The 27,379-nt window shown below is 55.8% G+C and overlaps 1 protein-coding gene across 4 annotated transcripts in view; it reads right to left on the reverse strand.

Moving 5' to 3' along the window:
* Window positions 1–509: 509 nt before the first annotated feature.
* Window positions 510–27,379, reverse strand: part of PLEKHM2 (pleckstrin homology and RUN domain containing M2) — a 27,455-nt gene continuing 585 nt past the window's right edge. Inside the window, exons 2-22 of one of the 4 annotated variants that reach the window (XM_035344490.1) lie at window positions 27,205–27,379; window positions 16,694–16,800; window positions 16,395–16,504; window positions 15,397–15,496; window positions 14,828–14,915; window positions 14,261–14,447; window positions 12,318–12,446; window positions 11,868–11,927; window positions 8,527–8,761; window positions 6,523–7,308; window positions 6,158–6,227; window positions 5,968–6,058; window positions 5,075–5,139; window positions 4,658–4,746; window positions 4,121–4,253; window positions 3,842–4,032; window positions 3,488–3,553; window positions 2,804–2,963; window positions 2,362–2,541; window positions 2,165–2,281; window positions 510–1,778 (exon numbers count right to left, since the gene is read on the reverse strand). In XM_035344490.1, the coding sequence (XP_035200381.1) occupies window positions 1,641–1,778; window positions 2,165–2,281; window positions 2,362–2,541; window positions 2,804–2,963; window positions 3,488–3,553; window positions 3,842–4,032; window positions 4,121–4,253; window positions 4,658–4,746; window positions 5,075–5,139; window positions 5,968–6,058; window positions 6,158–6,227; window positions 6,523–7,308; window positions 8,527–8,761; window positions 11,868–11,927; window positions 12,318–12,446; window positions 14,261–14,447; window positions 14,828–14,915; window positions 15,397–15,496; window positions 16,395–16,504; window positions 16,694–16,800; window positions 27,205–27,264 (3,162 nt within the window). In that variant the 5' untranslated portion in view covers window positions 27,265–27,379 and the 3' untranslated portion in view covers window positions 510–1,640. The remainder of the gene's footprint in view (window positions 1,779–2,164; window positions 2,282–2,361; window positions 2,542–2,803; window positions 2,964–3,487; window positions 3,554–3,841; window positions 4,033–4,120; window positions 4,254–4,657; window positions 4,747–5,074; window positions 5,140–5,967; window positions 6,059–6,157; window positions 6,228–6,522; window positions 7,309–8,526; window positions 8,762–11,867; window positions 11,928–12,317; window positions 12,447–14,260; window positions 14,448–14,827; window positions 14,916–15,396; window positions 15,497–16,394; window positions 16,505–16,693; window positions 16,801–27,204) is intronic. The other 3 variants (XM_035344491.1, XM_035344489.1, XM_035344492.1) reach the window with 3 other exon arrangements.

Here is a 27,379-nt window from a genome sequence, read left to right on the forward strand (position 1 = left end):
GGGGGCTCGGGGGCTTCGCCCCCCTCCTGCTGCCGGGACCTGAAATCGGAGCTTTGGGGGCTAAAAGGCTGCAGGGCTCACTGCGCCCGCCCCCCCCCGCTCCCTGATTTTACAGCCGTGCCTGGGTTTCACCACCACCGAGGGGGTTATTGCGGGGGGGGGGGGGAGGAAACCAAGGTGCTTGCCCAGCGCGGCAGCCCCGTCCCCTAAATCCCCCCCCAGCCCCAGTGAGATCCCCAGGGGCGAGGAGTGGCGATGGGGAAGGGGGGTGGAAGCCCACAGCCCCGAGGTGCTTACGTGCTGGGAGAGGCGGCTCTGGCGCTGCTTGTTCCTCGGCTGGGCTGGGAACCCCCCCTGGGGGCTCGGCCCCTTTCTCGCCATCCTCCTCCTCCTCCCCCCCTGCCGCAGCGCCTCCGGCTCCCTCCATCGAGCCAAGCCCGGCTCCAAAATCGCCCCGCGGAGGAACGGCAGCGCCCGGCGGGGGGACCCCAGGCAGCCGCAGGGCCAGGTCCGAGTTACCAATGAACATTTATTTGGGGAGGGGGAAGGGAAGCAGATGTATATACATATACATTCAGTCACATACGTTTCCTCCCAGAAAAAGGCTTTGGGAACATATATTACACGAGATCTCTATTATTGTTTAAAAGCTCCAACGGTGCCCCAAAGGGCTCGCTGCAGGGGGCAGGGGGATGGGTCCAGCACAGGGCTGCTGCCTCTGCTCCCTCTCATGCCGGTGGTGGATGAAGCGAGCCAAGAGCCCCAGGCATGGCAACAACAGCCCTTAGGACATTTGAAGAACATGGGACTCGATCCCTTCTCTCCCCCGGCACGTGGGGCCGGCTGGGTTTTGTCCAAGTACATGTCCAAGCCTTGAGCCAGCTTCTGCCATCTCCTAAAACCGTACCGCTCGTAAACAGCCACGATATTCAAAGCCAAATTCTTGGCCCCATTCCCTCTTCCTTTCCCATCGTTCCCTGCCCGCCACCTCAGATCTCAGCCTCAGTGCAGTGATGTCTGGATGCACCAGCTCCAGGCAAGATGTTCCCATGCCCAGAGGTGGGCTGGGAAGGAGGAGACGAAGCGGTGCCGTACGTGGTGATTGTATTAGCAAGGAGAAAACATGCACGGTAGTGATTTAGTGTTCCCGTCTCGCCACATCCGCCACTTACCCTGTTCTAAAATGAACAAAGCCATGCTGACCGTCACTCCTGCTGCGACAGGCGGGTGCCCAACCCCAGCCCACCCCGCTCCCACCCTGCCCTCCCTACCAGTATGGTATTCCTCGAAAGGCAAATTATTTTGCCCCGTGGCAGACGGATGACGAGCAGGGTGCAGGCTGTACAGGGAAAGAGGCCAAGCTTGGCCTCGGCTCCAGCATGGCGAAGTGTCTGGTCACCACGTGCCTCTCCCCGCGGTGGCACCGCCAACGTGCTGCACGTCCCCAGCTCGGGGCAGAGAGTGGCGGGGATGGGGTGCAGGACCCTCACCTGCAGGCACGTTGCTGGTGGGGACTGAGTGATGGCGGGAGGGTTTGGGGTGCCAGCTGGCCACAGGGCAGATGGTTACCGGCTCTGTGCCGTGCCCACTCTCTGAAAGCGCCTCAGGGCGTCCCACCAGCTGTCCTGCCCCTGCCAGGGCTAACACCAGGGGTCCCGCTCCGCTCGGCCACGGCACAGGCTGTCGCTGCGCTGCCAGGCGCTGTTGATGAGGCTCTGAGCGTCTTCACACTTCTTCTTGACAGTGGCATCCAGAATGGCCTTGTGCAGGAGGTCGACCTGAAATGTGCGGAGCAGTCAGGCAGGGATGAACTACAGCTCCTCCTCCTCATTACAAAGCCACCTCAGAAACACATAAAAAGTCATCTGTGTCATGAATACTGGTGACAGAGGGGGACAGGGCTGACCCAGCTTCTTTCCCACTTCCTTTGCCAGTGCTGGATGCTCATGGCCTGGCTTGTTGGGGGCCTCCAACATTTCCCCTGCTCCAGATCCCACATCCCATGGTTATACAGACACAGCTTTGTGGCTCTCCTGTCCCTTGCAGGAAGGCTGGGTTTGCTCTGCCTACAGGCAGGGGAAAATTCACCCACACCTTCCTCAGAGCACACGGGCCCCACTTGCCCTGCTGCTGTAGGAAGGGTGTGACAGCCTCGCACACTCACCTGGTAGATGTTCCTCCACGCAGCGTTCAGCGCTGAGAGGAACCTCTCCAGTTCTGTAGTGCAACTAAAATAGAGCACCCAGGGGGGCAGGAACTGCTTGCGGTCCTGAGCAAACTCCTGAACACCGAGAGAGAAACCCGGCGTTACTGCCACGGTCCTAGCCCAGCGCAGGGCCAGCCCCCGAGCACCACACTCACCAGGATACAGTACTCCTTGCCGGCCTCCGTGGAGATGGCAGTGATGTCCGTCAGCTCCATGGTGCCCAGTGAGCGGAAGAAGCTCGTCTGGCAGTCCTCGTGGCATGTGAAGGCCTTCTGGTCCGTCAGCACAAGGCAGCAGGGGACACAAGGTGTAGGGGCAACACCCTGGGGGATCACCTGCACAGGGTGGGGAACGAGAGCTAAAACCTGGCAGGAAGGGGCCCCATGCCTCTGGCGAGGAAAACCACCTCCTCTGGACCCCAAAACATCACTCCCTGGTGCCTTCCGCACCTCCACCCTGGCTGTGCTCAGGCTGAGCTTTGCCACCCTGGGGAACAGGATTCCCTGTGATGGGAAGGGCCACGGAGGCCGGGCCCAAAGGGGCTCAGGGTGAAGGAGGGGTCCAGTTGCCCACGCCTGCGGCCAATCCGCGGCTCACCCCTTTGGAGACAGCCTGGCAGAAGTACTGCATCCAGTCTGCCATGTCCTCCTCGTTGTCGGCGCTCAGCTCCAGGGAGGGCCGGTCCGTCAGGATCACCTGGAAGGAGTGGGGCCGGTCGGTGGTGTTGGAGCGCCGGCATCCCCCGCACTGCTCACCGCTGGGAGAGAGGACGGAGATCAGCAGGACGGACCGGCCAGCACTATCCTAATAGCAGCTCCTGCCTCCGTGCGCCCTCCCGGTGCTGTCTACCACCCCCGTTCTCCACAGGGGCTGCTTTCCCATCTGCCACATCCCTTGTGGTTGCTCCAAGGATGGCCTCCATCTCTACACATCGTAGTAGAGTCAGAGCTGAGTTTGGTGCAGGTGTCCCAGCGTGGCTCTTGGATGCCCGCCCTTCAGAGGCCAGCCCCCCAGCAAACAGGCAGCTTGGCACGTAAAAAGCAGGAGGAAATGAGCCCGTCTCCAGCTGCATGCATCAGACCCAATCCAAACAGGAACCTGCGTGCATCCAGGAGCGAGCAGGGAGTCCCACTACCCAGCCACTGACATGCCAACGTCCTGCAGCATGGCCTATATCACCCCCTGCCCCAAAGCACCTCGCTGAACATCCCAAGATCCCACTGATCCCAGATCCTGAGGAGCCCTGCCAAGCCCAGGCACTACAACCCAGCAGCCACTTACCCCATGTTGATGGAGAGCAAAGGCGTGACGTCGGTGCGGTCGGGGTACTGGTACAAGATCCCGTTGCTGCCATTTGGAAAGATGAGAGGAGGTCACTGGAGGCAGCTCAGCTCTGCTGGTCCCACAGCCACTCCTGCCTAGCCCTCTACGCACACAGCCCCACGGGGTGGTGTTCCTGCTGGCAGCAGCCACAACGGGGGCTTTATCTCAGCCTCCCAGGTGACGAGATGGGCTCTCTCCTCCTCCCAAGCTGCTCCCGGGCAGCAGGAGCATGCAGCAAAATAAAACTGGTCTAATGTCTTCTCCAGTGAGCCCCAACCATCTCCAGCCTCCAGCCCTGGCCTCAGCACCCACCTGAGCACCACGAAGCAGGTCTTCCACTGCTCTTTGCCCAGGTACGAGGTGCCCGCCTTGTAGTGCAGGACGCCGTCCTTCGTGACCGCGTTTTCGGCAGAGGTGTAGCTATTGGCAGAGGGTCCCAGCGCCTCGTCCATGGGGTCCTCCCAGTGAACAAGGCCGTAGAAACGCACCACCACATCGCAGGCCTGCGAGAGACGGGCAGAGATGTGAATGGGAGGGTGTTCAGCGTGACACTCCACCATGTTTGGTGACAGCTGTGACAGCCACGCTCACCTCGCACTTGGACTCCTGGGCCACGAATTTTGCAAGTGCCAGTTTCTCCATGGTGGCATCGGTGAGGATACTGGGGTAGGGGGGCTCCCGGCACCCCTTGATCATGGCTGACTTCAAGGACACCAGAAAGAACCTGAGAGGGAGACAGATCCCTGATGAGGCCAGGGCAGACAGCCCCTCATCTGCTTCAAGTGCTCTGATGCCGAAGTGGCTCCCCTTTCATGTGGGGCTCTGGTCTTCCAGACCAAAGGGTCTGGAAATCAGCCTACAGACCAAAGCCAACGGTGGCTGCAAAGGCTGAGCTTCAGGAAGATGGGTGAGACAGCTGGGAGACGGACACCCATCCCCAACCCAGACCTCAGCATGACCATGCAGGTCACCTCCCTCAGCCAGTAAGGTGAAGAAAGGCGAGTGGCACCAAACCAAACCCCAAATCCCCACTGGTTGTAGGACGTTCGTTGTGAGGGGCTGTCATGGGAGTGTGCTCCCACACCCTGGGAGGAAGGCGTCGCGGCTCGCCGCGTGGTACCCGCTTACTCTGTGAGAGCCACGTCCGCGGTGTCGAGCAGGAACTGCTTCCTCCGATTGGTGCACACCAGAGTCACCGTCTGCTGATCCAGCCCGACCTGCGCCACATACGACCAGTTAAGGAAGCGAGACGGAGGACAAAGGGTAGCGAAGCAGGGCTGAACCTGGCATCCTGGCCCCAGGGAAGAAGGCCAGCAGCTGCTCTGCTGCCCGTGCAGAGACACAAACAAGCTGGGCATCCACAGAGGTGGCGCGTGAGGGGGGAGCACTTTTAACTCTCCACATCTCAAGAACTCACTGGCCAAAACACTCCCCATGGACAGAGAGCGCCACAGAAACACCCCACCATGTCGCTGCTGACATCTCTACAGCCAGAGGGGTGGGCGCTGACCCTCTGCTCTCCCCCTGCTCCCCCCCAGCACTCACTGAAATGTAGTCGAGCTCATTGTAGGAAACGGCCTCCTCCACCATGTACGGCTTCTCCGCTGCCCCTGGCACAGAGACAAAGAGCTGCATGAACGGGAGCAAAGGAGCCCAGCACTGCCTGCATCCAGGCCACCGCACAGCAGCACCGATGGACCTGCTGCCCAGAGCCTTCTCTTTGCCACGCTGCACCCCATCTCCCTCAGCCTGTCCTCACAGGAGGTGCTCCAGCCCCTTGATCATCTCTGTGGCCTCCTCTGGACTCACTCTAACATATCCATGTCCTTCCTGTGCTGGGGGCCCTGGAGCTGAACGCAGAGCTCCAGGTGGGGTCTCACAAGAGCAGAGCAGAGGGGGACAATCCCCTCCCTCGCCCTGCTGGTCATGCTGCTTTTGATGCAGCCCAGGGTACGGTTGGCTTTCTGGGCTGCACGTGCACATTGGTGGCTCCCATCGAAGTTCTTGTCAGCCACTACCCCCAATCCATTCCGCTCTCAACCCATTCTCTGCACAGCCTGTATTTGTGCTTGGGAGTGCCCCAGCCCAGATGCAGGACCTTGTGCTTGGCCTTGCTGAACCTCACGAGGCTTGCACAGGCCAGCTCCCAGGCCTGCCCAGGCCCCTCTGCATGGCATCCCTCCCCTCCAGCGTGTGGACTGCACCACACAACTTGGTGCCATCCGAAAACCTGCTGTGGGTGCACGCCATCCCACTGCTGATGTCACTGACAAAGATGTTAAACAGATGTTATGAAGCCCTAATCACTGAGCAAGCCATGAATGAGGCAAGTGAGCCTCGCTCCCTCCAGCCCTCGCTCCCAGGGGTTACGTCCCTGCTACACTGAGAGTCCTGCAGGCTGCTGTAGCAGCCCCACAGAGTAGAGTCCAGTGGGCTACCTTTCCGGATCAGGTACACATAGCAATCTGTCAGCAGGACATAGATCAGCTGCAGGTTCCCCTCCATGTGCCCGGTGCTCATTCGGATCATCTGTGTGGAGAGAGGAGTTCTCAGTACACAGCGAACACGGGAGAGCAGGCCCTCTGCAGGAGAGCGATCAGGGTGCCCCCCAGGTTGTGCCCACCTTACCCTGAACAACTGTTCCTCATTCTCCCGAAAGACATGGATCATCAGCAGGAGCAGATGGTTGTTATCCACCCTGTGGAGAGAGACAGAAGAGGCTGAAGGATGGGCAGATGTGGGGCTGGGCAGGTCCAGGAAGGACAAATCCCCTTCCTTAGTGAACTTGTGCATTATTAGGGCATCTGTTGGCCCCTAAGGCCAAGACCATCACCTCGTGACCCCTTAAGCATCATCTTTATCCTGGAAAAAGATGGGCTTTGCCCTCCCAAACAGAGGACAAAGGGAAAAGCACCAGCAGTTGTTTATGTTTGGAAGACGCTCTCTGTGCTCGCATGGACTCCGTACACTGAGCTGAGCAAACCCAGCCTCACCTGAACTCTGAAGGGTGAGTCAGCTCGGAAGGGCTGCCCTGACCTTCCTCCACCCCAGAGTCCTCGGCGCTGCTCAGAGAAGGGCTGGGCTGCTCCTTCTTCTGCTCACGGACAGCCTCAGGATTGGTAGGGGCCTTATGACCACTTTGGGGTTCAACGCTCACCCCTCCAGACTCTTCTACTGCCCCAACTGCTTCTCCCTCTCCGCTTTCTTCTTCTTCAGGAGCCGCAGGGCCACCAGAAACATGTGGCGGTTGGCCAGGCCCTGGAGTGTCATGGTGGCCACCACCTGGTGCAGCAGCGTTTGGACTCTCGACGGTAAAGCGGTAGAAGTCCATGGGGGCTGAAATCCCCTCACTAAAGTCGCCAGAGGACGATCCATCTGGGGTCTCCCCTGGCGTGCCAGTCCGAAAGGACTGCCCGGGGGGCTCGAGGGGGGCGTTCCAGCCGCCCGGGTCCAGCTGCCCATTGAGCCTGTCCATCACCTTGCTCAGCGGCTGCCCCACGCTCTCCATGGACGTGTCCTTCATCTCAGGGATGCGCAAAGCCAGCTGGCTGAGGGCAGAGCGCTCGCGACCCTCTTCCTGCCCAGCCGGGCTTGGCTCCCCAGCTGGGGCTGCAGGACAGTCATCCCTCTGTGAGTCTTCTCTGTCGCTCAGCCCGTTCACGCCGCTGTCTCCACTGGCCTGCTGCGTGCTGGTCTTGGGCACCGTGGGCACAGGTGTGCTCGCTGGCTCCTCTGGCTTTGCTTTCTTCTTCTTGCCTGTTTTCTTTTTCTTGGCTAACCTGCATGGTGAAAGACCAGCACAAATATCACTTGTCTTTGCCTGCCTAGGCTGTGCAAAACACAGAGACGGGTCCAGGGTCCTACCCCTTTTCAGCTATCTTCCTCTGCAATTTTCCCTATCACAGATAAACTTTCATATCAAGAACATCGCTCGGTGTGCGGCCACGCAGAGCCCCACTGCCCCAGTCTCCATGCCAGCCGTCACAAGGAAGGCAGACACACCACAGGGCAGACAGTTTCCCACCTATTTGAAGAAAGAAGAGAGGCATTCCCTTGCTGGATGCATCTTGGGTTTCCTTTAGCTGCAAAAGGCATCACAAGTGGATGCGGAGCTGAACTGGTGTGGGAGAAATCACTGAGAACAGGACACTGGGGAGGGAGAAGGGTTCTGCAGAAAGGAGAGGAGGTGGGAATGCCGTGGCCCCAGCTGCCAGAAGAGGGAGATGCAGCCTGCAGCCCGCTCTAAACGAATGGCACACCAGGAAATACCCAGGCCTTCCACAGCACCGAGCTGCTGCCAGGTCACTTTGCGCTGCGGCCCTCTTGTTTGGGAAGCAAGCACGGCATGGCTCCCCTTCCCACACGTCTGCTGGAGCACAAGGTGCAAGGTAACTCATCTCTTACCTGCACCTCCCAGGAAAAGCAGGCATGAGAACAAAGCACAGGCCGGCTGAGCTGGTTTTGGGGTGCCTCCATCCCCAGGCATAAGCAGACAGAGCCTTGTACTCTTTGTCTGGGTTTAAGGGCTCTGAGGGACCCCTAAGGCTCTGCTCTGCAAAGAGTCAAACACAGGCCAACAGGTCTGTGGACACAGCTCCCTCAACAGGTTTAGCCACAGCTTATTGACAACAAAGAGGAAGGAAGATGTAAGACCCAGAGTTACTGCAAACCTGCCACCCACTGGAGAAAGCTGACAATAAAAGCCCGCAGAGTCCGCTGAGCTCTCTAACACGGACTGTTGGGCAAAGGTGTTTATGCTGAGCCACTCTGTAGCTCTACCACCCCAAGGAACCAGCCCTGTTAACACTTACAGAGGACCACCTGGCATCTAGGATTAAAAAACAAAACAAAGCAAACAAAAAAACCACTGCCTCCTGACTTTATGAAGGCTGCACAACAGATACTGTCTCTGCTGGGCTAGGGGTGACACATCAGCAGTCCCTAGTGACAGATGACATGGGAGGGTGTGTTTCTAGGCCAGGCAGCTCTGTCCCCACCTAATGACCTCCAGCTCCGTGCAGCTCTCGGACTGGTCTGTTCCTTCAGGAGTAGCTTCTGCCTTCTCCTGGGAAGCCGTGTGCACTGGGGTGGTCTCAGCGGAGGACAGCGTGTCGGCTTTCTCCTCGTTGAAGGGGTTATAGCGCTGCGTTGGGCTTTTCACGGAGGCCTTGCTGCCATTTGCCTCCGAGGCAGTAGAGCGTGGGCAGCTGAGCGTGTCTGTGAGATCTCCATCTGCAAAGACAAGAAGGGAAAAGTGGGATTAGCATCAGCGTGGGCACCCTGTAAGAGCTGGATCACGTCAAATAAAGCAAAGCTGCGGGCTGGGGTCTCACGGCACCAAGTAGTCTCCCCGCTGCTCCCAGAGGCACTATCCCCAGCACCAGCAGAGCACCGTTGGCCCCACTTAGCACTTCAGAGATTGCTGCAGACAGCAGGCTCCTCGCGAGGCAGGACAGAGGCCAGGGTACAAACCAACACCGCTCTGTGTTTTATACCTGCTGCCATTTAGAAAATGCTCGGAAATAACAGCTTGGTCACTCAGGAGCCTGCACCCGGATCAGGAATTAGAGGAAGCATCCCCAGGAAAGAACCAATGGGTCTTGGGGCCATGGCACTCCTTTGCAAGATGACAGCAGCTGAAGTGCCCAGGGGAAGTGAGGTGGAAATAACTGCACCTACCGTGGTCTTGGGCTCGTGTGGTCAAGCTGCCATGACTCCTTAGCTCTGCTAACAAGCATGGGGAGCACTGTTCCCATCCCAATGGTCACAGGCACCTCCACCTTGGGTGGAGGCACGGAGATCAGCAGCTTGTTACACCAAATGGCTGCACAGGTACTGTCAGAAACCCCCCTTGTTCATCAGAAGTTCCCCAGGGCTGGGATAGCAGGCTCAGCCTGGCCAACCGGGTTCCCCACAGTGCTCAGCACCGCCTTCTTCCCTGCTACCGGGTCCCAGGAAGATGCTTGCTCAGCTGTAAGGGCAGACACGGAGCCAGCCTGTGAAGCAACGGTCCCTACGGCACTCCTGATGGAGCCGGCTGCTCTCCTCTGCTTGCACGACACGGGGACGGGAGCACGGAGGAGGGAACACAGCATTCCCAAGGACAGCAGGCTGCACAGACAGGTGGTAGCACAACCAGCCCGGCCCACGTTAGTCTTCAGAAATAAAAGAAGCAGCAGAGAAGGGCTGCAGCAGTCATGCTCAGCATTACCATCCACAAAGTCAGGGTTAGAGGAAGGTGGCCATGCCCTGCTCCTCCCTTCCTAAAACAACTAGAAGCCTCGTGGTAGGCAGGGAAACCCCTTCTGAATGAAAACCCCTGGAGAATGATTCAGGGGGTGTGGGTTCTGAGTTAGGAAATGAAGCCTCTAGTAAAAAAATAAAAATAAATCTAATAAAAGCAGTTTGGGGAGGGCCAATTTCAAAACGCTGCTTTGTTCCTGCTGAAATGCCTGCCCTGCAGTACGGAGTGTGTAAACCGTATAAATGGAAGCAAATGAGGTAGAATTTTTAATGATCACATTGAAGGAGAGGGAAAAATAAAACATTTAGAAGCTATTCAGCCCTCTTCATCTTCTAGCCTGTAAGAACGTCACTTTGCCTAAACATTGTTGGTTCTACTAAGACAAATAAAAAATAAAATCTTTGTCCAAAAGACAGTTTTGCTCCAAATGCATCTGCTGAAAACAGGGAATGGGTCAAACGTTCTCAACCCCCTGCTCTGTGTATAAACGGCAAGGAATGCAGCAGGAAGCTCACCTGGGGGTTAAGATGCCAAGTTAGCCGTGGCCGAGGTCTACTTGGCCTCAACAGCCCTGAGCCTGGAGCAGTGGCAGATTGCACTGGCACCGCTTTGCGACCAGGACCTGCATACGGAGCCGCATGCACCTCCAAAAGCTAGAGGGATGTGTCCCACGTCCCCTGGGGGCTGCCAGCCTGCACGCAGCACCCGCAGTTAGGTGGCTTACTGGGTGTTGTTTGGGAACATGGTTTGTCCCCTTTAGATGCACGCTCAGGTGTCAGGGACACACACTGGACCAGCAATGACCACTGAGCACCACCCAGGTGCTCAGAGACAACCCAAGCCCACCTCTGCCACTCAAGACCCTGCTTGAACGGAGAAACTGGATTTGGAGGAGCTCACCAGTCCTTGTCCCTGCTGCAGGGAGGAGAAGCTGAAGGCAACGTGCCCAGCTCACGCTGTGCCGCAATGACAGAAGTGAGCACTTCTATACGTAGGGTAAGAAAAAGATGAGAGGGAGTGTGTTAGAGCCCAAGAGCCATCCACACGGAATTCAGGCAGAGTACTCCCAAATACTCAGGTAGCACTGGCCAAAGCAATTCTAGCTGCAGCTTTTAGTTACAAAGGACGGAGCGTGAGTGTATTTCCTCCAGGGGTAAAGCAGAGATTTCCTACTCCTGTGAAGCATAAAGGATACACAGGGGGTCTGTGGGCTGCATGTGGAGCAAGGAGAGAAAACTCCTCTAAAATGGGCATATGCTCTTGACCATGAAGGCCATAAATAGCTGACAAGTTGGCCTAAAAAGTACTAAAAAGGAGAGGAAAACAAAACAAAACAAAAAAAAAGTAGTGACCCAAACTGAGCCCAGCCATGTAGTGCGTGTTATGGCTTCAATAGAGATGTTGTGACATGGGGCATAGGGTCCAAGGAAAACAAAGCCTCCCAGATTAGTCTCCACACAAGGCCCAAAAATAAAGTAGACAGGATGAGTTCATCTGTTTTCCAGGACTTTCGGGAAATCAATGAACGTGGATCAGTTTTTCAATCAGCACCTTGTGTGCTTTACCCCAAGGAGACAATCTGGTGTCAGATCAGCTGGCACTGTCACACATTTTATATGGCTGCTGATCTCTGCATGCCAGCTTCGCAGCAGGGGCGATTTTGCAACTGTGCTTTTGTAACGTGGTGTAAGGCTCCTCTACCAACACAGGCCACAGCGCACCGAGCAGCCAGAGCACTACACTTGAAACGTCAGCCTCACGTCTGCTGCGCAGAGAGCAGGGGCAAAAGACATCTAGAAGACACAGAGGCATGGTCAGAGGCAGGAAAACACCCCTCTGCTCCAGGACATACGGCCAGGTGAACGTGTCTGGATACAAAAGGAGCTGGGGAAAGCTCTGCATGTGGTCTTACAGGAGATGAAACACAATTGCCCCCCTTGAAGGATCTTTTCTACTTCTTTCTGTCACTACTGAATTCCATCAAGATGTGGTGTGTGTTTGTTAAAGAAGTGAAGAGGGGAGCATGCAGCAAGCTTCAGGTGGCAGCAATGCAGAGAGAAAAACAAGATGTTTTAACACATGAGTATGTCCCACCTTCCCAGTCTCTGCTGGGCATGGACTGCATTGCTGGAAAGACATCTCCAAAATCATAATCTACAAAAACGAGGGATAAAACTCAGGATTAGAAATACAAGTAGTGGGGAGGGAGGGGGACAGGGGAGAACGTAAAAGGGATTTGGGGAGGGAGATGGGAAGGGAGAGAAACAAAATAATCTTCCACTGGTATCTGAAACGCATGAGAACATAGTTGGGGAACACAAATGCAAATGGAAACCAGCTGCACTAGCAGTCGTTACTGCTGGATATTTACATTGCAGCAGCTACGATGCGACCAGCAAAGGATGAAGGCCCCACTAGGAGAGCTGCTGGAAAGCTAAAACAAAGAAACAGTGGGTGTCACAGGGATCCCTGTTCTTAGCCAGGGATCCCCTTTGGGAAGCAATTTAAGTGCTCTGTGCCTCAGTTTCCCCACTTCACACTTACCTCCCACAGATACCGTGATGTTTGACTCATTAATGTTTGCAAAGCCAGGGGTCTGATTAAAGGGCAAAGCTTGTCCTCTGATCCTAAATTCCCCAACTCCACCTACATTCCCAGGGAAGTGAGATGCTCCTGTTGAAACGACGAGCAGTGAAACGGTTAATGAAGTTAAATGGGATCAGAACACCACAGAGATGAAAGGGGCTGCTCAGAGACAGACACTGGACCCCCAGCCCGCTCCCTACTGGAGGCACTGCCTTCTCCCTGGGGTTCTCACACACCCAACTCCCTGGTCCCACAATGAGGGACTGCATTTCTACACCAGCACCAAACCCTTCTCCACATGGGGAAACTGAGGCACAGATCACAACTACTGCCTGGACACACAGAATGGCTTGTGACGAGGCCAAAGCTAAAACCTAGCTCCAAGATCTCCTGGATCTCTACTCCAAACCCTCTTGAGCACCAAGCTTCCATTCACCAGATGTGTTGGAGAGCGTAGCCAAATCTTTTGATACCCCTTGCCCAATCGGTTAGGAGGTGCATTGGCACCAAGACATGTTCTGCCGAGGGAGGAACAGGAGTACCAGACAAGGGGTGCAGTATGCAGTGAAACATGCATACTGCTTATTCCCAGCCTCTGCGGACAGAGGAGCTTCCTCCCATGACTTTTACTGCTAGGTTCCTTCTGCTGCCTCCAACTTACCTGGGGTGCTACCAACGGGCTGGTCACACATGGCAGGGGATTGGAGGGTAGTTTGGGAAGAGGAAGGACAACTACGCAGGACTTTGATACAAAAATGCTATGCGATGCTTCAGGGAAGGGTGCTTGCTTGTGCACCCTGGCAAGCCAAGAGGCCTCGCTGCTTTCTCTCTGAAAGCAAACCCTTTCACACATGCAGCACATGTGCAGACACCACAGAAAAGCCCGAAGCAGTGCTGTACTTCAAAGCCCTTTGCTAAAACAATGCTAACACCCATCCCGGCATCTTGCTTCCTGGGCTGTTCCTCCTCAGTGTCTTTAGGGACTGCAGTCCTTGCACATAAAAGGGAACTGGCAGACCCTTGTCTCAGAGGGAACCCGACCGCAGGTGGACACAGCCCTGAATTCACTGCACCTCATCTATTCCAGAATCTCCTGATCCTGCTTTCCTCAAACTGGCATCACAAAAGGAACCAGGTCAATGCATTCTGGATTAGGAACAACAGTAGCTGAAATGTTCCTTTGTGAACATGTTTCCTGTAGCATAGGAGCTGCCTGTTCCAGCCTGAAGTGGGCTGAGGAGGTAGGCAAAAGGCACGTTTTCTCAGTTCATCAGGAACACCACCCAACAAGGCCAAGCCCTCTGTGATACATGTAAGGGTGTGAGCATCGCAGCTTATCGGCCTGCTCAAGGTAAGATACCTAAAGAGAAAAAAGCAGCATTTCTGAGACCACTGGCTGCTTTTCCCTCAGACATGGAGAGAAGACTTTGGAAACCACTCCCTGCCTCCTCCACATTATTTGTGTCTCTCAACTGCAAAACAAGCAGTTAGAAAAGGTCCTCTGCAGCCGTGCATGCTGAACTGTTAATGTTCAGAAATGGGCACAGTTTTCATCCCATGGGGAGATTTCACCAGTTCTTACACAAACACACACCCTTGTATGGAACCGCGGCCTCAGGTAATGAGCACGGGAAGTTCTCCCCTCCCAGCTGGATGCAAAGTGGCCGTCTGCAGCTTAAATCCCAGCACAGCACCGCCACCTCATTTCCACCTCCTAATGCAAGATGGGAGAGGCTCACAGCCTGACTTCTGCGGCTCTTTGGTCTCTTCCAGCCCATCATTTGCTACGACATTTGGTAGCTTGTCTGGTCCAGCAGCTCAGCTGATGGCAGTGTGGGAGCACACAGCCCTGACAAAAACAGGAGGCCAGTGCCTCGCCTCCGCTCTCCCAGACCACTTACCTTCACTGGAGGGAGCGATGGCGCTGTCGTCCCATTCCAGGTTGGTGGAGGTGACAGAGTTGAAGGAGTTGAGAGACAGGCTGTCCGAGCCGTGCACGGAGCTGGGCAGGCGGTCCTCGAAGTCTAGCAGGTACTGAGGCTTGTAGTAATCTGGCATGTACGGGGCCAGATCCAGGTAAGGAGCGTCCTGCAGAGAAGAGTGTGGAGCGAGTCAGGATCTGAGTCACCGCACACTGGGACTGCCTTGAATGTCCTCTGACTGCCCGTTTCTGCTCCTTTCACAGGAAACCTGACAGTTCCCTCCTCTTTCACTGTGACACCGAGGGTCAGCCAGCAGCCTCGTGTGCACCTCTGTTTACCTGGAGGGATGCCAGCACTCGGTACCACACCTGCAAATGTGACTCCCCTTTACCCCTGTCAATCTGGGAACATCACGTTTCCAACAAGAGGACTGCCAATGAAAAAGTGCCTCGGAGCAGGCAGTGGGATGTGTGACAGCCAGGACGCCCACCCCGCTCCGTGTCCCAGAGTCACAGCAGGCAGACAGGGAACACGCTGCCCCCTCACCAGATCCAAGTCAAAGCGGATGAACTCCAGCCCAGACACCAGCGTTAAGAACAAGGTCAGGTGATCGTGACTGCAAACCAGGGCATTCCTGCAACGTGGATAAAACAGAAGAGCTTTAGAGCTGTGGAAGAGAGAAACTGCTTCTGTTTTCTTAATTTTGGTGACATGTCCCTGAGCTACACTGTAAACAGCCCCGGAGCTGTGGGCCTGCTGCTTTCCTCCTTTCTAAGAGCAATGCCCGAGCTTAAGGCTCTGAGGGCACACTACATGCTGTCCCCCAGCCAGATTTCCAGGTGTCTACTAGAGCTGGGTCGAGAGCTTCTTGGAAGGCAGGGAAGAGTATAGAGAGTATGCCTGGGATTGGGAATAAAAGCAGTAAATATGAGAGAGCCTGCAAGCATCTCTTCTAGGACAGTGCCTCCACATCTGGGATCCTTGCACTAAGCACACAACACCTCTGCAAACGATCAGACCCTGACCGACTTCTCGCTCCCACACTGGCACTTCTTGCTTCTGACAAGGAGGGATGCCAACAAGAGCCCCAGAAAAGGATGGGCTGGCATACTCACTTGACGTAGTATTTATGCAGCAGGCTTAGGTTCTCCTGGAACAGCCTCAAATAACTCTCCAATGAGTTTTCGTTGAGGGCTAGGTACAGCCATGCCCGGCCTGTAAACAAAGCGGAAGAGGGATTTACCTGCAGGGAAGCGCCTGAGAAGCAAAGCAAGCCTGGAAATAATCACAAATCTGTTAAATCACACGAGATTGTTCATTCACATTCATATGATTTGAGGGGAGCAACTGGCTGTTGGGAAAATCTGTGGGAAGAAAGCCAGAGGGAGATGAATGGACAGATTCACAACTTGCAGTAGAAAGAATAAGAGTGTGCATGGTAGCCAGTAGAGGACACAACTACACCCCTACAGCGTGATGGGGCCCTGCTGGCAGTTCCAGCAGGATCACCAGCCAGGAGAGACGGAGGGAGAATCGCTCTAAATCAGCACGGGTGCAATTTGAGGTATTACATAAAGGCTGGTGCAGAGAGGTGATGGCGGAGTCTGTGCTCAGCTCTGCTCTCACCAGTACAGGGCGTGGGAGATGAAGGGTGTTGGGAGAATCAGGCAGAGAGGAGGTCTCTGGGCACCGACCGTCCTGTGGCCTTGATGGTCCCAAACATCTGCTACAGAGATCGTGCAGCAAGGGAGAAGCAGCATCAGGCGAACGACAGCTAGAGTGAGACATTCTGGGGCAAGAGAGGTGATGTCTCCTATCTGCCATAAACCCTTCTTGAGAGCACAGCACAGCAGATTGCTTTGGTTTCGTGGCAGCAGAAGCAGTCTGACCTAGAGACAAGGCTGCGCTATTTCTAGAGCCATGATGCAGGACAACAGCATTCCCACCTTCTGGGCCTGAGCAAGGTGAGCTGGACTCAGCCCTGAGCTGCCTGCTAGCTCCCCTGGTCCCCAGCCCCTGAGCATGAGCCACTACAACCTTCCCAGGCTGCCTGCTGGCTGTTCCCAGGCTGACGTTTGCCCTCAGAGGCAGGGCAGTGTCTGCAAACACTCACTGCGTCCCAGGTTGGTGGCCACGTGTTGAAGCACTTCTATCTGTTTGATGGCTTCGCGGCGGGTGAAGTGAACGACCAGCACCCAGTAGCCTGAGGAAAGATCTTGCAGTCTGGAAGAAGAGAAGGGCCCAGAGGAAGGTTAAGTGAGGGCTCTCTTATCCCCATCCCAACTGCTGCCTAGATAGCTTCCCCATGCTGCGACAAGCCCCTGCAACATGCTGTGCGCATGTCCACAGGCAAAGCAGAGTGAAAAGCATCTAAGCACGTGCAGGAAACCCAGAGGCAGGGTCAACACCTACCCATAGAGCAGAGCATGGTCCAGATGTTCACAGAGCCGCTGCAGGACCTTGTCATGGTTTCTGATGGCTGGCGTCTCATCTTCACAGGCAGCAAAGTAGCTCTGCAGCTGCAAAGAGGAGAGACAATGGCTGAAACACCCCAGCAGAGGAGACAGCTGGAGATGCTGACACATGCAGCATTAAGAAGTTCTTTTCCCCTCTCTCAGCTTGCAGCAGCCTCGATGCAGGTTACTTACAGGTGCAGCAGTTGGTTTTAAGCGTACCCTAAGGCAGTAAATTAGGTCCCCATCCCAGACGCCTTGCATTCAGGCAGAGAAGGAATGAGTTACTCCCCCAGGACGAAGCCTCCGCTGCAGAGGGCACATTTATTTGCTCTGCTTGGCAATGGTTCAGCCGAGCCATGACAACGCATCACCCACACATACCTTATTTTGGCACCTGATACCTCTTTGCCAGGCCTCACCAGTTACACGTTAGATTCAAAGAAATCAAAATATGCACAGAAGATGTTTAGAGGTGTCCTTTCCAAGTCACGGGTTTCTATCAAGAAAACTGCGCGGCTCCAACAAGCTGGAAACCTCTCCTTGCTTTTGTGACACCTGCACCATCCGCTTCCCAGCGCGATTCTCTGGCTTCTCGCAGCCACGGGGTTTTGAGGGGGACTCCAGCACAACGCCCATGTGCTCACAGTTTCCTCTAGAAATACACAGTACAGAGCCTTCCTACCCTGATCTGAACAAAAGACAGCTTGTGCCTCGTCCGTGAGAGCGCACGAAGCAGCGGCCGTGAGCACATCAACCATTGCTCAGCGGTGATTCAGCCCGTCTGCAGCTCCCACGTCACCGAGGCGAGCCCTGCTCTGCCAGTTGCCAACAACCCCTTAGCACTCCAGCACGAGGAGGTGAGATACTGCAGGCTCCACGCAGAGACAAAAAAAAGAGGTTTATGTTCTATAAAACTGGATGGTGTTGTGCTTGTCAAGTCTGACTTGTCCCCAAAAACCAGGAACTGGTTTCTGCTCCTGAATTACTGCTACAGCCAGAGCAGCGCTTTCAGAAAATCCTCCAGTCCTGGTGTGAAATTTATCAAGCGGACAGCAAACACCCTCACAGCCCCTGGGGAACTGCTCCCAACAGCACTGCTAAAAATGGGGATGTATCAGGCCAGGACGGGGGTGAAGCTAGAAGATCTTTAATCTCTGTGGAGGAAGGCAGCTCTTAGGTAAGAGGGGAGAGCCAGGCGTGTTCCTGCACGGAGCTGGTCCCAGCCCTGACGTGGGGAAGAACTGCTGAGCTGGAAGAATCACAGCCAACTTCCCCCGTCCGATCGCACAGCACAATCCATGCCAGTCCCACCAAGGAGATAATGCCCCGGGGAACACAAAGCACAATAAGGGTGTGCGTGCAGAGCCACCCGGAGATGCACAGACTTTCACTACACCCAGGCGAGGGCCAACGCATTGCAGCTCAGCAGCTCTTCAGCTCTTACACCTTCTGGGGGAAGAAGCTGTCCCAGAAGACTTACAGTATTAGCAGGCAGCCCAGGCCCAAGCAGGGAGGAGAATGCCCTGAAACCCCCTGTTCAAGAGCTACTTCAGGAGCCATCTGCAGTCAGTGCTTTAAGCACGTTCCCAGTTCCCACAGCAAGGCCACTTGAGGAGGAAACAAGATGTAAATGCAGAGCCATATCCCCCAGGCGATGGGTGAACGATGGGTAAATGGAACCACGAGGGATCACGAAGGGTTTCACACATAAGCCCCACTTGATGTGGGGGAACGAGATCTTCCTCCAGCCCCCTGGAGTCTGGAATGTGGCTTTTCTACACTATTTGGAAAGAAATACAAAATAAAATACCTTCTTTCATCCCCAGGTTTGTTTTGTAACATGTGCTATCAGCACGGCACGCTCACACACTGCATGCCCTCAAAGAGCTGTCTGGAATGGAGAGAGCTGCTAAAATATCCCTTTTTGGGGAAACTGAGGCAGGAAGGAGAGCCCCTGCCTTGCAGGATGTGAGCCAGGAACTGCAGGCAGAAAATCCTGGCTTGTCCCGGCCACGCTGTCGCCTACGCAGAGGGGTAGGGCACCCTCCGCTGCGGGTCCTCCCGCTGCACTGCGGCCACGTCTGCCTGGGGTTCTTCTGCAGCCTCTGTGCTCACTTGAGGAAATGCAGCTGTGGGGACAGCTAGGGGAAAAAGAATGAAAACAAAAGCAGGCCTTACGTTAGCTTACCACATCAGTGGGGAAAAGTAAGGCGCCACTCAGGCAGGCGCTGTGCATGCAGCTCGGGGAGGTCATCGCGGAGGGAGCTCCGAGCTCTGCCACCAGCTGGAAGAGCTCCCCTTTACAGAGAGGCTCCGTGCAGAGAAAGAGATGAGCAAAGAAGCGCTTCCTCTTTTTCTTTCCTTCCTTCCCCAAAATAGCCTAGATCTTTGTCACAGTCCTTCCTGCAGGCAGTTCGTGGTTTCCAGCTCTCCAGCTCCTACACGGACTGAGCAGCCAAGTCATCAGCCGAGGTTCTGCACACGTCCCCTTGCAAACCCAGAGGATTTTCTCATCTCTGCATCTCCGAGGGGTGAGAAGCACCTGGGTATTTCTGGAAAAATAGTTTTCCATTTCTTAGAAAAGCTGAATCTTCCCCCATGAAAGGGCCTAAGCTTTTAAGGGATGATTCCACGTTCTATTAAGGCTTGGTGCTACCTTTAGCCTCCCTCCTGCCCCAGGAGTCAACACCACTGGCAGCACCCTTGCAACAACGCTGGTCTTGCTTCCAGGTTAGGGAGCAGGAGAGCTCTGCATGGCTTTTTTTGGGAAGTCAGAGGCCAAGCACCAACCTGCAGTGCACCCACTGCCGACTTTTGCTCGTTGCAATGTCCACAGCAACCCCACCCCAAGCAGCCCATGTCCACTCCGTGCCGTGTCAGGAGGCAGGGGACGAGCTCGTGTGACCGCCTGGTGCGCCGTCACGGGGTGCCGCGAGCGGGAAGCGGGCACGTGGTGGCTCCTCCCGAGGCAACTGGAGTGCTCTGAGTCACGGCCGTGTCTGAGCTGCTGCTTGTGCCAGCGCAGGGAAGCGCACCGAGGGGCTGCTCCGGCACAGAGCTGTGCCACCGCGTTCTCCAGGCAGCATGGCATCAAGGGACAGTGACGTTTCTGCTGTCCCCCCTGAAGAAAACAGGGCCAATGGCTCACAGCCCCAAGCAAAGGACACGCACAGGCTGCTGGAGCACAATGAGACCCAGAAAGAGATCAGCAGGAGGGAAAAAAACACACAGACTGCAACGCAGCTGGTCTGCCCTGCTCCAAGCCCTGCCTGCTCCTTGTAGCACAGGTCCCCTCGCCTCCTGACCCTCATATCCTCGTCCCTCAGCCTCGTCCCTGCACGTTTAGCTCTTCGCTCGGGCGCATCTCCAGCCTGCCTCCCGGCCACGCGATGTGCCTGGGCGGCCTTAACCGCGCAGCCGGGGAGCTGGGTTTTGCACAGGGTGCCCGGAGAGAGCGCAGAGTCCCCGCTGAGCTCCCACGTCTCGGGGAGGCAACAAGACGGAGCAAGCCCTGGGACCTGCAGGGTGGAGCCAGCCCTGTGGCGAGGGTGGCGAAAGGCTGCGACTTGCAGGAGCTGATCCGGAGGCGTCTTCTATTTGGAAAGACACACACAGAGGAGAGGTACGGTGAAATAGGGAATGAACTACAAAGCAAACTGAACCGAAGGAGGAAAATAGCTATTTTGTATGTTTGCTCACTGGCTGAGTCTTGACACAGCATCCCTGTCATGCCAGGCCCTGAAGACACGACATTTCAGAGTGGTGACAGCAGTTGGTGTCACCTGGGCCACTTTATAGCTGGCTCCAGAGGCGGAAGGCAGGGAAGGGCCAGGCTTCCCACAGAGGAGCACCAGCTCGTCCTTCCACGGGAAGATGTGCTGTGTGCCCACTGCCAGCACTCGTTTCCGAGCTGAGGAGCAAAACCTGGTGGCATCATTTCCCAGAGCGCCTGGCCCGCCCCAGATCCAGCTAACCTGAAACCTGCAGGAACTCAGACCACAAACATTTCGGGACAGAGGTGCGGGCCGCGGACACGTTCTCCGTCCCCCCAGGATGGACGTTCCCAGAACCTGACACCTATTGTGCAGCACAGGGAGGGGTGCTGGGACACTGCCCTGAAAAAACGGCAGAGATGTGAATATTGCAGGGGGCTGGAGGGTACCAGCGGGGTGTGAGGGCACAGCACGCTGTTGTTAATGCTCGCCTGTGACCCTGCAGGTCTTCTAAAACGCAGATACCTGTGGAGATGCCCTGGGAGACGGTCTGTTTAAACCTACTTACCTACCAAAACGAAAAATAAAGCTTTGTACCGTCACAGCAAGCAGCCCTGCTCCAGCACAACCAGCTGCACTGAAGAACGCCACGCTAGGAACCTGCCTGCTTGCTAGCGCTGGGCAGCACAGCGTGCTCGGAGCTGTGCGCGACACGCAACGCGCCTCTCCACCTCTGGGTTACCACGCATTTATCTGCTGTGTTTGCTTCTCTCCTGCAAATTGCTATAAAACACACACCATTTGAAGGCAAGCTCTCCCTAATCACTGCGCGGTGGACGGACCTGTTCGGGAAGTGGTGACCAAACTCCAGCTCTTCACACGTGAAGCATCCACAAAGCAGCTCCCTGACCCGGGCAGTGAGAAGGGCTGGAGCCAGGAGCACCAAGGAGACAAGCAGTCAGGTTAAAAAGAACTACCTGAACACAACAAGGCTCCTGCAGAGCGGTCATCTCGGGGGGTTCCGGTGAGAAGCTTTTCCCCTCGGCCCCTCTGCACCCCAAAGCCAGGCAGGTGCCAGGAGGAATGGCCGAAGCCTCGGGCGGAGGACTCAAGCAGCACACGGTGCCCTGCAAACGCCTCGACTCTCACCCCGGGGTTATTTATAGACATCCCTGCAGCCAAAATAAGAGCTGTCGGCATCCAGAAGGCATCCGTGCGATCCACCAAGAGCGTCTGTCAGCTTGAGAGCTCTCCGCAGCCCGTCGCGTCCGCTGGTGTTGCAACAGCGTGGAGCAAAACCCGCTGCAAACCGGTGACCGAAGCTCCTCCTGAGCCCAAGTACTCAAGGCTGGCAAGTTAAACACTCGAGAAGAAAGAGGAGCAGAAGGGTGTTTGTCCGAAGGGAAAAGAAAGCTTATTTGAGTGGAGGGGGATACAGGAGGAGCTCGTGCTGCGCCTCGTCCCATTGAGGAGAGGGTGGATTTAATTGCTGTTTATTAATCAGGAGTTGATTGTAAACGGCATGTTTTTTGTAGTACTACGCCGCACCCCACGCTGGCACACACAAGAAGGGATGCTCCTCGCACAGTTTTATAGCCTACTAATTGCATCAGCTCGCCAGGCCCATCTGCAGTGTTCTCGTAGCGTGAGGAGAGATGCCAAAAACCCCATCGGGCAGGTCCTCCCCTCTCCATCCCCGCTGTGCACTGGTTACCCCAACAGAAGAAGGGATCTTCAGCGCTCATCGGGCTGTTCTATGCGTTGGAAGCTGTTTCAAAGAGAATGTCCTTGAAGATGCTGTCACCTCCTGGAATACTACAGGGAGATACTGCGGAGATCCGTGCAGACCAGCTGCTTCACGGAAACGGGTCCTTCCTAGGTCCTGGCAAGGACTTGCTCCTTGATGCAGGGCTGCAGAACCATCCAGGTAACGCTCCCAACCCTGAGGTCCACATGGAAGGAGACCCACGGCACCCAAACCAAGGTACCGGCACTGCCCCTCGAGCCACGTTTCCAGGAACAGCACCCGCTCGCACCTCGCAGCCTCCACCTTATGCTGAGGCCACTGAATTGCTCTGGCTTTCCATTATCCTCCTCTTGAGAATGGCATCAGCAAGATCGAAGGAGTCTTCCTTGCGTCCTCATTTCCTGGGATTTCTGACACTTGGATCAATCTGTCCTTACCTCCTGTGTCTGCAGGTAGCCCCGTGCAGGGACCAGCACCGCTCTCCTGAATAAGGTGAGCCGAGCTGCGGCAGCCACGCTGGAGCCCATTCTCCAAATCAAATTGTTCTCGTGGTGGTGCTTTGAAATCTCTCCAGCACTCCCACGACCTGACTGCAATCCAGCCTGCGGACCCGCCTGCGCTATTCAGGCTGGCCGCAGTCCAGCCGAGCCTTCACCTCCCCTCCACACATCTGGCTTGCAGAAACTTCACCAGCAGCTTTCCAGCACCAGGCTCGTTTCCCTTGTTCTGCTTGGCATTTCCCTGGCAAGACAAACACTGAAGAAGAAAAGCAAACAGCCCCATCGGGCAACCCCTTGCATTCCTCCAGCTCCGCTCCCACCCCAGCCACCGCACTCGCTGTATGGGAAAGGCGAGGGACGCCTCCAAGCCCCACTTTCCCAGCCACAGCACAAGGACTGGCAAAGGGTTTTCCCCATTTGCAAGGAAGCAAAACAAAAGGAACACCACAAAGCAGCAAGCAGACAGCCAAAACATAACACGGGTTGCTGCAGCCTTCTTTCTGCCTCCATTCCTGTCCTCTTGCTGCCTTCCCGACCGGCTGGGAAGAGCTCCTCCGGTCTACCATGGAGGTGGCTTTCTTTGCAGGCAGTGTTTTGGAGATGCAAACCCTCCGCAAGGCTCAGAACCTCCCCAAGCCCGCTCCCAGCACCTGCCCTTCCACCGCACTGCTCAGCTGGCTGGGGGCACGTTACCGGACAGCACGGCCCGGTGCAGCAAGGGCAAAACCCCGTGGCTTCCCGTGAGCGCAGCCTGCAACGCTGTCTGAATACGTGATTAAAAAATTCCAATCAAGGAGACAGCTCTGGGTCTCAGCGTGAAGTCTGGGGCTTCACCCACAGCACATCACCTTTGATATTCAGCGCTTTGAATTATCCCCAGGCCTGTGTCCTGTGTCAGGACACATTGGGAATTATGAGAAAAAAGCCCTGACATACTCACGGGACCTCAGTGCTGCACTCTCAGCTGGACCACAGCAAACAGCTCTGTTTGCTCGCCAAGCAGGGGCAAAGCCCTTCGAGGACGCCCACATCAGTGCTGCGAGCGCTGAAGCACCTCAGAGATCCTGGTGTATTCGCAGCTCCACTCAATCGCCGCTGGCTCCAGCAAAGGGAGAAGATCCAGCCCCGTCCTTGCGCTCAGGCAGCCGGTGAGCCTGGTACAGGTTTGCGAGCAGGAGTGCTGCGCGCGTACAGACGTCAATTCCTGCTGCGTGCTCCCAGCGGATGTGGCTTGGAGCAAACACAAACGAGCGAGAGGAAATACCCTGACAGAGACAAACCCCGGAGGGCCTACAGCCAGCGAGGTGCCCCTCGACGGGAAGCAGGAGGCCAGCTGCTCTTCAGGCTCTTTCACATCTCCAGAACTGCTACCTCGGTGCCGGGGCAGCTTGGCTAAATCAGCCCACCCCCAGAGCTGGGCGCATCCCCTCTGCGTTTTGGGAGGGATGCTCCACTCCAGCACTACCGGCTCCTCTCCAGGACGGGGGGACCAAGCCGTGCCCAGAGGTCCCTTCCCTCGCTGCGCAGGAGATGCTGCGGAGCAGAGCTCGGGGAGCCCGGGGGGGCTGCAACGGCATTTCACTGGTACAGAGCTGAAAATCAGATGTGGAGACAGGCAGAAATGGCACAGCATTAATTCACTGGCACTGCTGCCTGTGGGGGGAAGTGGAAACTTTCCCGAAGTCATGCATAAACGGAGCAGAGCCAGAGCTTCTGGCAAGAACTCCTGCAACATCGGCAAAAAAAACACTCCACCTGATTGACATGCACCAAGGATCAGCTGTTTGTGGTAATGTGTCCTTCAAAGCCACAAAGAAAGCCTGAAAAACAGAGAAGAGCCCCAGAACCTTGGATTTTGAGCTCTTTATGAATTTAAGTTTAGCTCCCCGAATTGGCAGCGATGAGCGTTGTTTAAGAACTCTGCGTTCTGGGCACCTAACCACAGGCAGGGCAGCAATAAGTCTCTCCTCAGCCCTCTGCAACGTCCAGGACAGCACAGAAAGCCAAACAAAGAACAAAAAATGTGCACGCTCCCAGCTTCAGCGTGGATCGGGTCATCTGTGATAACTCAGCGCTACCAGGAGATGGTTGGCCAAGGATGGGTATGAAGCTGTCAGCATTTCCAGTGCGCTTATCACAGCAAAAGCTCAGCTCCAGCGCTCGCCCCGCTGCTGCCGCTCACAGTAACATCTGCTGGAAGAAAACTAGAACCAGGGCGGACAAGGGCCTGCACCCCTCGTGGAGAGGATGCAGGCCAAGGGGTGAACGCACACTTGCAAAACTCGACCGTCTGCAGCTTTTGCCTCAATAAAACCCTCATTCATTAAAGAAAATAAGAGCTAGGCATCGAGTCGCGCAGTAATTTGCGCTGGAGCACGGCCCTCTTAGCAGGGCAAGGGAGCACTGCATGGGGAAGGGGAAAAGAAACAATGCTGATGGGCATCTGGATGGTTTTCCTTGTGCCACTGAGAAAAATCGTGCTTCTTGCTGCTACTCAAAGGCAGCTATGCAACCAGGAATCTCAGCCTTCAGCACCGGCTTGCTTTTATCCCAGTTACATCCAGTCTCGAGGTGGGGCCTCCTTCTAAAACCACTTGACCACTGAGAATCCACAAACTCTTCCTCGGGTCTGAAGCTGAGAGAAGAAAGCCTATTATTTGGCCAAAAAGCGTTGCAGAAAGGTACACACATCGTCACAAACACATCCAAACCCTCTGCTCCACAAATCAAACCTGCAACAACAGCAAGAGTAAGGAGTGATCTGCCTACACAGCTAGAAAGCTTTTGAAATCGGAGGTAACACATGGAAAAGTCTCCACGCCTCATGGCACAACCCCAGCAGCCAGGAGTCATTACTCAAGAGGCAGGGAGCAGAGCATGAACGAGATGAGGATCTCCCAACGCACAGCGAGGGTGTGGGGAAGGCGCACCCGTTCCTCTGACCTACTATCTTATTCTTGCCACTAACACAGAGAAAATAAAAATGTCAGAGAGCCAAGGGATGAAGACAGGGAAATGCCGGGAAAAATTAGCAATCCCATTGCGGAAGGGAAGCAGTCTCCCCGAGGAAGCAGCATTGCATCTCGGGGTAAAACACAGGGGTGTGCCAGTGCTGGACTTGTGCCATGGGGTTGAGCTTGGTTTCACTGGGATGGTATTAATAGGTCCATCAGCCTGACGTCTCCTTCGTTTCCCTGAGCTTTCCTACTTGGAACGGAACAGGAAAGCAAACTGCAGGACTGGAAAATCCCCAAATCCCTCTTCGCTGCTGGACCAAGACAGCAGTTGGCGGAGATCAGCGCAGGTCAAGGCAGAGATGTCTTGGCAGAGCCGTAGACAAGGAGCCTTCCTCAAGTACAATAACAGCCAAAAAACCCACCATGTTGCTTTTACAGCATTTCCAAACGAGGGTCCCAAGGATTTTCTGGATGTAAATGAATTGTGTCCAACAAATCCTGAGGGGAAACTAGTGTATCCTTACGTACATGGGGAAACCGAGGTAGCAAGGTCAGAGCTGTATCATAACAGAGCTTGGAGGCAGACGAACATCCCGCCATTTCCAGGTAGGTAAGGGATTCACCCTAAAAATAATGTCCTCTAAAAATTAAGGATGGAGACCAGAGGACAGGCTCACCGACAAAGGAAAAGAGAGAGGATGGGAGAGGTTTGCACATCCATCCTACATCCAGGAGGTAATGTCAAATCATCCCTTCCTTAATTGTGCCGGAAAGTCACTCATGACAGTCTCTTTATAACAAGTTTTCATGGATGAAACTGTGTCAGGGCACGTTGCGGATCACAGAAAAACAATTTCAAAAGGCAGCAGGAACCCAGTGACTGGAGAAATATCAGCAAGTCCAGAAGGCCTCCTTTCCCCCGGGACTTGGGATGAAAACCGAAACAAGGCTGCCTTCGCTCCCCCCAATGCAGCTTGCGGTTGCTGGCCTTTCTCTAACAAGGCCAGAGCTCACACTCGGGCCAGGAAGGACAAAAAGCAAGGCCCCAGCCCAGAACTTCCCACTCTCGTGGCTGCCCCAGACACAGAGGAGGTCCCCTTGAAAAGGGAAACCCTAGCCTGGAACTGGGAGCCCCAGTGGGAACCCCAGTACATCCCTGACAGCGGGGACACAGAGGGGGTCCTGGGGTAACCCCGGCTGTGTCCCTTTGGGGGGTGCAGGAGGGGCGAGCAAGACCCCCCTCTGCCAGGGGTCCCCCAGTCCCACTGACTGGGTTCCTCAGGGGTGTCCTTGGCCCCACGGCACCAGCCAAAAGGATGCCTCCGACCTCAGACCCTCAGCCTGGGGGCTCCTTGGGGCATCCCCACACAGAGGAACCCCTCAATGCATGCCCCCCCGGTCCTGTCACAAAGGGGTGACCCCAGACCCGTGCCTCGGACGGGGGAGGTCCCGCAGGGATGTCCGAGATGTCCCGGGGGGGGACCTCCCCCCGGCCCCACACCCCGGCCGGAATTTAGCGGGGGGATCCCCAGGGCCGCCCCACCGCCCACCTTCTTGACGGAGAGGGAGATGTTCTCCAGGATGCGGTCCTTCACCTCCGCCGGCTCCATGGCGCCGGCTCCCGCCGCCCTCCGCCGCCTCGCCCGCCCGGCGGAGCCCGAGGGCCGGGCCGCCCTCCGGGCCCGCTCGCCGCTCCGCCGCCCCCCGCCGGCCGGCTCCGTCCTG

This window comes from Oxyura jamaicensis, chromosome 21 (genome assembly GCF_011077185.1).
Source record: "Oxyura jamaicensis isolate SHBP4307 breed ruddy duck chromosome 21, BPBGC_Ojam_1.0, whole genome shotgun sequence".
NCBI lineage: Eukaryota > Metazoa > Chordata > Aves > Anseriformes > Anatidae > Oxyura > Oxyura jamaicensis.